This window comes from Malus domestica, chromosome 03, assembly GCF_042453785.1.
Source record: "Malus domestica chromosome 03, GDT2T_hap1".
NCBI classification, from domain to species: Eukaryota; Viridiplantae; Streptophyta; class Magnoliopsida; order Rosales; family Rosaceae; genus Malus; species Malus domestica.
Window position 1 is genome coordinate 27,358,595 of NC_091663.1, and position 8,804 is coordinate 27,367,398.

Consider the following 8,804-nt stretch of genomic DNA (forward strand, 5'->3'; position numbering starts at 1 on the left):
ATGCATAATAATTTCTACTTAAATTTAAAACGAAATTTAAAAACCCTAATTCTAAACCCAATTCAAGTTTGGTAGAAACAAAACTTTAAACTGATCTACTATACACAAACTAATCAATGTCAAATAGGATCAGCGGTGGATCAAAGATTTTAACTTAGGAGGTCCCAATATAAAAGCTCCAAATAAAAAAAAAACAAGTGCTAATTGCCTGGTCTATAAGACTATTAAACTCCATGTGCCTTTATCCATTTGAACTGTAGAACAGTTAAAATTTGAGTAAAAATTGCAACTAGGCTGAAAGCATGCTATTCATATGCAGCATCAGTAGGTGTAGCATCATTGATGCACCATCAGTAGGTGCAGCATCATAACAGGATGGCAAAATTATTTAATGGACAGATTCAAAGAGAGTACAAACTACAAACCTTTTGGACCAAGAAGAAGAGGACCAGCGGCTAGCCTCCAGAGTCCAGACCAGAGCTTTACACGGAGAAAAAATGTAGCCAGTCAAGCGTATATAGAATTTTAATTCCAGGATATTTCACTTGGAACCAATTTCATGCTTGAACGTGTGTATTGTGTAATCTCTTCACTATTAATAAGAACTCATCTACCCTCTATATCTTTACATATTATCCTCACTAGGTGACGGGAATAACTTTGTGAAGGTGACAAACTTGACACCATACGTCGTTCCATAGTCTCACTTATTTTGTGCATCAACATTATTTGTAAATAGTCTCTTACAAGCAATTGAGCCCGCGTGTGCCATCAGTTTTAAAATTGTGTTAAACAGGTGGAATATATTAAAATCTATTAGAATCCTTATGTTCAACAAAGAATTAAAAATAGGTGTTTATAATACGTAGCAAAAGTTTTAAAAATATGTACAATACAATCCTCGACCAATTCAAGCGTACACTTTTTCTTTTCTTCTATCAAAATTGTCATGTAACCCAAAGTCATATGCAAAGTCAGCTAACTGAAAACATTTGTGTTCAGTTGTGTAAAAAGTTGATCACGCTATAATTGAAAAAATAATCGTTAATACAATTAGGAAAGAAGGGAAAGATGATTCTCATGAGGAGTTAGAAATATTTTGACTTCAACAAGAAGATATTGACAAGGTTTTACATACGTACCTGCAAGCTCAAAGCTGTAGTATTATCTCCAAAAAAAATAATAAATAAATAAAATAAAATTATTCCATCTTAAAATTTTATTTGTGGCGTAGCTTATTATTGTCCTTATTAACAAAGGAAAACTAATAAAAAAGTGCTTAAAAACTTTGAGCTTTAACGATAACGACAAAATAAAAGGTAAAGTGAATAGTATCATGATTGACTTTTTAGTGTAAAATTGTGGTTTTTTGTTAAAGTGAACAATACCAGGAGTTTTTCGTTAAAGTTCCCTATTAACAATTACTACTATGTCGAACTGAGTTTCCTTACAACATGACCTATTAAAATGATAACTTATTACAATGTGAAATTTATTCCTAAACCCAAACATGGACTAAAACTTTTTATGACTACAAATAAGTTGTTCGTTTATAGAGAGAGGTTTTATTGTAGCATTCACAGCACTTATAGCTTTTTATTGAATTATTGAATCTCAAAGAATGTTTACATTATTGCAAGGAAATACAAATGCATAAGGAATTGAAATATAAATACATAAAAAAATAAAAAAATTATCCACTTAAATGTTTATAATGAACTGTAGCTTTCTTTGAATTTATTCTTCTTAAGAAAATTTTTGAACCAGTGTGCTGAGAGTTTTGGGTATCTTTTCAGGCCATCTTTATAATCCACGTAGTTTAAACCAAATCGGACAGTGTATCCGGCAGTCCATTCAAAGTCGTCTAACAATGTCCATGCAAAGTATCCCTTCACTTTCGCGCCATTTCTGCACACACACACACAAATGTACAAATTGGTTAGGTCAATATAATGATTAAATAACCATAACATAAGAAGGCTAGGCAGTATATAGCCTTAATCATTTTGTTAATAACTACTTACTTGATCGCCGCTTGAAGGTAACACAGGTGACGATAGTAGTAGTCAATTCTACTGGTATCATGAAGGGCCTCTTCAAGTGATAGTTCTGGATTATTCAACTCTGATACACCTATGTACATATTATTACACAAAAAAAATTAAATTTAGTTTCTTCCTCTAAAACTAAAAGAAAACGTGTAGTTTCATTTTACACCACTATAAATATGTGAAACTTTTGCAATTAATCAAGGCTTAAAAGTTTGTATTACATACCATTCTCAGTAATATAAATGAGTGGATCATTATATTTTTCCTTTGTGTAAAGCACAAGATCGTGAATTCCTTTTGGATATACATATAACCAATCTGAAGCAGCCTGCAACACCATTTGAAGATAATACATAAATATTGGGGAAAAAAAAAACTACTCCTCCAAATGCAAATACCTCAAAATGATAAATTTGATATTTACCTGTGGACCAATGAGTACTCCATTAAGCTCAGCTGCCACAATATTTAAAAACATTAGAATACAATTGGTGTAAATATTAGAATATAATTAAAGTAATTAAGAAGTTAAACTAGGCAAAGAAGTACAAAGAACTTAAGCTATTCAAACTAAGTTTCCTTTTGCACTCACTTGTAAGATCAGCTCGAGAATCTGTTACGTAGCTTGCCGGTAGTGAATTGTTGTTGGGTGCACTACTTGTGTATCTAGCAGTATAATAATTTATTCCAAGAAAATCAAATGATCCGTTTAGCAACTTGGATTGTTCTTTTGTGAATTTGGGCAATCTTTTCCCAACAATTGATCGCATGGTGTGTGGATAGTCACCACTTGTTAATGGGTCCAAAAACCTACAAAACATGACAATTCCGGATATTAGCCTAATTATATTATTATATATAAAGAGTACTGCTAGCTAGGTAGTATCAATGTTTCAATTCATAAGTAAACATGTAATTGGGTTGATATATAATTTAATAAGACACTTGCCATCCAAACATAAAATCCAAAGATCGTAAGGCAGCATCTTTATCTTGCTTTGAATCCGAAGCAGGCTCAAACCAGTCTGACACCAATGTTATCCCTATCAAGCCTTTTTGAGTTGCCTACACAAAAATACGAATTTTGGTTGAACAAATAGGAGCTATGGAAAAAGATACAACCTTTAGATTATCTCACTACAGAGAGTATCCCCTCTTGTATTACAACTCAATAATAATGATTCATATAGAATTCTCAATTAGGAGCCAATAATCTGACCCCAAAAAAAAAAAGAACAAAAGTTATTGAACCTGATATCTATTCTTGTACAATTCTACAGCTGCTCCATGAGCAAGAAGAAGGTGGTGTGCCACCAAGTATGGTTCAATGGCTGAATCTCCACCGGTGCAGTTTAGGTTTTGCCAAGAAGAGCAGCGTCCCGGTACTTGAGTACCAACAGCATAACCCATGTAACTAAAAGTATATGGCTCATTTTCCGTGAACCAGTGCTTGACTCGATCACCAAATTCCTTATAACAAAGTTCCGCATAGTCTTTAAAATGATCGCTGTAGATACACATTTATGTTACGAATATCAGTATGCATTTTATCAAATTATCACTGAGAGAATAAATTTTGTTCACTTACACAATACGAGGGCTTAAGAAACCACCATATTCATCTTCTAAAGCTTGGGGAACATCCCCATGAAAGAGTGTCACAAATGGCTTTAATCCTATATATACATGATCAGTAAAATCAAATTAAAAGTCTGATTGAATGATGTTCTAAAAATTCATGTAATAATTGTTTAAGGTAGGATGATTAACCATTGCGTAGGAGTTCATCGATGAGATTGTCGTAATAATCAATTCCTTTTCTGTTAACGCCACCACTTAACGTTCCATCTAATTAGAACAAAAATAACAAGAAAAATAAGGGTTATACACTAGATAACTCGATCACATTAATTTAGTTAAAAGTATATAAAGTGAATAATTTTCTCGTAGGACAAATAATTCTTATGCACAATATATATTGACATTGGTCCCAACCAAATATGAGGATGTGGAGCAACTTACTTGGTAATAATCTGGACCATGAAATAGAGAATCGGTAAGCATCCAACTCCATATCCTTCATAATCCCCACATCTTCCTAGAATGACAAAAGGATATATATCATAATAAGAAAAAAGTTTAAAATTAAATATTGAGGATCTCATTATATTGTAAGGCTCCAATTTAATATGTTAACATGTGCCCTTCAAGTATAAACGGTCAAGATAATAAAGTTATGAGATTCTAGACCTTATAGCGGTGATATTGATCAATAGCAACGTCTCCGTTACTGCCATCAGCGATTTTTTCTGCACTTATTAAAAAACATAATGGTGAAATCCATATCGTATGCAAAGTACTTCATGTGCGTGCGTATTGATGAAGTATATACATATATTGTACATATCACATGACCACGTACTATTTGTCTCCCAACAAAGTGCATGGTTATCAGAGGGGTTGGAGTTTTGTTAGGTATACTTGTCCTCATGAAGAAAAGAATGAGGTGCTAATTACACACCTTTGAAATGAAGTTGCTAAAGTTTTCATATTACCAATTGATTAAATCACAGACCTGGATGTTTGTGGGTGTAGGTATCCCATATGCTTGGTCCTCTTCCATCTTCTTTTACTGCACCTTCATACTGAAATATACATACATGCATATTCGTAAGTGTACTACCACACACGCAAGGAAGATGTCAACATTATAATTCATGCATGGATGCTAACTGCATGTATAAAATGTACCAATAAAATGGTAAATAATCCCAGAAGATATATATATAATACATATATATATTGACCTGATAAGATGCAGAACCTGTGCCAAATATGAACCCTGGTTCAAAACTGTTGCGATTGAGGAATTCGCAATAAACAGGTGGATCCGTATTAGCAGCTTTGCTATTTGTCGATGCAAAGCCAATGAGTAGCAGCACACCAAAGAGCAAAGATCTTGAATATTTCATTGCCATAACTTGGGAATTTTGATATCGATCGAGATAATTAAGTTGTCTCTTCCTGGAATATTGCATGGGGTTTATATAGAGGAAGGGAGGAAGGGATATGGTGTCTACGTACCTGCTCATGAGAATAGTAAAGGGTTAAAATTCGTAAACAAATTGAATTTTGAAGTCCTAGTTTAAAGACCAGGTCATGGTCTGCAGTTTAAAAGAAAGCACGTTTACCTGCGTTTTCCAACAAGAGAAAAATATTATCTGCGTTCATTTATCTGGATTTTTATATTATGTCTGCGAACTGTTGAAGCCATGACTTCTGAAGGTCAATATGGACGATCAGTGATGAGATTTTTCGCATGCGCCAGGCTCAGCTACAGTGACTTGTTCAAACAGTAGAAAATTATTTGACCCATAGAAATTTATGACCCGAATTCTTTACGTAAGTACATAACCGATAAGGTTGAAAAATTTAATCTTTCAATTAAATCCTGATCTTTTTCTTGTTGTTAGAGTTTTAATATTGAAAGCGTCCTGTTATCATGGGTACGATGCATGGACACGGGAGAAAACCTCCGTATCCCGTATCGGATACTCTGAGGATACTGATACGCGAAGGATACGTGTGGATACACGCCCGATACGTATCGGAATGAAGAGATACGTATCGAACTGATAAGATACGCGTATCGTATTGTCCAGATACAAGTATCCTACATTTCGGATACGTTTGATACTAAAATAGGAGGATAATCAGAAGAAAAATAAAAAATAATCACAATAAATCCGCAGAATCGTGATTGATCGAAGTTAGGTAACTGAAATCACTCTAAAATCGGAGGATAATTAGAAGAAAAAAAAATTGGATTTATCTCCCGAACCTCAGAATCAGAAATCACTCTACTTGGGAGACTTTCACGAATCAGACCGTCATCTGCAACAGTTCCGTCATCTCCGTCGTCTCTATCTTCTCCGTCTGCAACTGCTCCGTCGTCTTCTTCGTCTCTGTCTACAACTCCTGGTGAGTGAGTGGTGAGCTTTCGTTTTCAGTTTCACTTTGTTTATAGTTAAACTGTGAAACCGAAACCCATCTCTGAAACAGTGAAACCGAAAGTCTGAAATTGAAAGCTTAATCTGATATAAAGCCTTTTGCAGTTTTTCTTTTCGAAAGTTGAAAAACTAATATAATATGTATATCACTACCCATAACCCGACCCGACACGACACGACACGAAATTAACAGGTGTTCGGGTCGACACGATAACGAAACGGGTCGTTATCGGGTAACCCGATAAGCACCTGTTAAGATAACGGGTTGGTTCGGGTATACACGTGGGTAACACGATACACGATAAGCAAAATATTAATTTTATAATTTTATAACCCTAAAAAAATACTATAATAATTATATTTAATAATTTAACAATTTTATACCACTAAAAACTATAATAATTATATATATATATATATATATATTAAATTAACTATAATAGTTATACATATATATATATATATATATTAAATTTTATACCCCTAAAAACTATAATAATTATACATACAAAATAAATAGATTTAAATCTACTTAATAAATAAATAAATATACACACACACACACACACACCATTGAATTTCATGGGATACGAATTATACAAAACTAATTTCAATGATCCAACCGTCAAACTTGTTTGTATATGCTTCGAGATCACATCAGCAAAAAATTACAAAAAAAAACATTCACAAATCAAGTAACGAGATAAAACTTTCCGACGGTTATAAACGAAAAATTACGATTTAAAGGTTATTTTAATTCGATTTTGATGATTTTTACAGCTACACTCCTTGACCCTATATAAATACAATGAATGAATTCGATCTTCAATTTAAAATATTTACACTAGTGGATACCACAAAATCTTATGTTATACTTGATGAAAGTATGAATAAACTCTTAAGTGTTAGAGAATCTATTGTTTTGATGGGATACGCATTCTACGAAACTAGTTTCAACGATCCAACCGTCAAACATGTTTGTATATACTTCGAGATCACATGCGCCAAAAATTGCAAAAAACAAACATTCAAAGATCAAGTAACGAGACAAAACTTTTAGACGGTTATAAACGGAAAATCACGATTTAACGGTTATTTTAACTCCAATTTTGATAATTTTTTACAGCTACACTCCTTGACCCTATATGAATACAATGAATAAATTCGATCTTCAATTTAAAATATTTACACTAGTGGATACCACAAAATCTTATGTTATACTTAATGAAAATAAGAATAAACTCTTAAGTATTAGTGAATCTATTGTTTTGATGAGATACGCATTTTACGAACTAGTTTCAACGATCTAACCGTCAAACTTGTTTGTATATACTTCAAGATCGCATACGTCAAAAATTGCAAAAAACAAACATTCAGATATCAACTAACGAGACAAAACTTTTCGCGGTTATAAACGAAAAATCACAATTTAACGGTTATTTTAACTCTGATTTTGATGATTTTTTACGTCTACACTCCTTGACCCTATATGAATACAATGAATGATTTCGATCTTCAATTTAAAATATTTACACTAGTGGATACCACAAAATCTTATGTTATACTTGATGAAAGTATGAATAAACTCTTAAGTGTTAGTGAATCTATTATTTTGATGGGATACGCATTCTACGAAACTAGTTTCAACGATCTAACCGTCAAACATGTTTGTATATACTTCAAGATCGCATACGCCAAAAATTGTAAAAAAAAAAATATTCAGAGATCAAGTAACAGGACAAAACGTTTTTACGGTTATAAACGAAAAATCACGATTTAACGGTTATTTTAACTCCGATTTTGATGATTTTTTACATCTACACTTCTTGACCCTATATGAATACAATGAATGAATTCGATCTTCAATTTAAAATATTTACACTAGTAGATACCACAAAATCTTATGTTATACTTGATGAAAGTATGAATAAACTCTTAAGTTTTAGTGAATCTATTGTTTTGATGAGATACGCATTTTGTGAAACTAGTTTCAATGATCCAACCGTCAAACTTGTTTGTATGTGCTTCGAGATCACATATGCCAAAAATTCAAAAAAACAAACATTCAGAGATCAAGTAAAAGGACAACTTTTCGACGGTTATAAACGAAAAATTACGATTTAAAGGTTATTTTAATTCGATTTTGATGATTTTTACAGCTACACTCCTTGACCCTATATAAATACAATGAATGAATTCGATCTTCAATTTAAAATATTTACACTAGTGGATACCACAAAATCTTATGTTATACTTGATGAAAGTATGAATAAACTCTTAAGTGCTAGTGAATCTATTGTTTTGATGGGATACGCATTCTACGAAACTAGTTTCAACGATCCAACCGTTAAACATGTTTGTATATACTTCGAGATTGCATATGCCAAAAATTGCAAAACAAACATTCAGAGATCAAGTAACGAGACAAAACTTTTAGACGGTTATAAACAAAAAATCACGATTTAACGGTTATTTTAACTCCGATTTTGATGATTTTTTACAGCTACACTCCTTGACCCTATATGAATACAATGAATGAATTCGATCTTCAATTTAAAATATTTACACTAGTGGATATCACAAAATCTTATGTTATACTTAATGAAAGTAAGAATAAACTTTTAAGTGTTAGTTAATCTATTGTTTTGATGAGATACGCATTCTACGAAACTAGTTTCAACGATCTAACCATCATACTTGTTTGTATATGGTTCGAGATCGCATACGCCAAAAATTGCAAAAA

The 8,804-nt window shown here is 32.5% G+C and overlaps 1 protein-coding gene across 1 annotated transcript; it reads right to left on the reverse strand.

Moving 5' to 3' along the window:
- Nucleotides 1–1,563: 1,563 nt before the first annotated feature.
- LOC114824019 (beta-glucosidase 12-like) lies at nt 1,564–5,070 on the reverse strand. Its single transcript, XM_070818597.1, has 13 exons — nt 4,859–5,070; nt 4,627–4,696; nt 4,302–4,360; nt 4,074–4,149; nt 3,822–3,899; nt 3,640–3,727; nt 3,303–3,558; nt 3,001–3,116; nt 2,644–2,861; nt 2,476–2,507; nt 2,277–2,379; nt 2,025–2,133; nt 1,564–1,908 (listed from the first exon to the last, which is right to left on the reverse strand). Exons 1-13 carry the CDS (start codon nt 5,027–5,029, stop codon nt 1,710–1,712), a joined length of 1,575 nt encoding a protein of 524 aa, XP_070674698.1. The 5' UTR covers nt 5,030–5,070; the 3' UTR covers nt 1,564–1,709.
- Nucleotides 5,071–8,804: the final 3,734 nt, after the last annotated feature.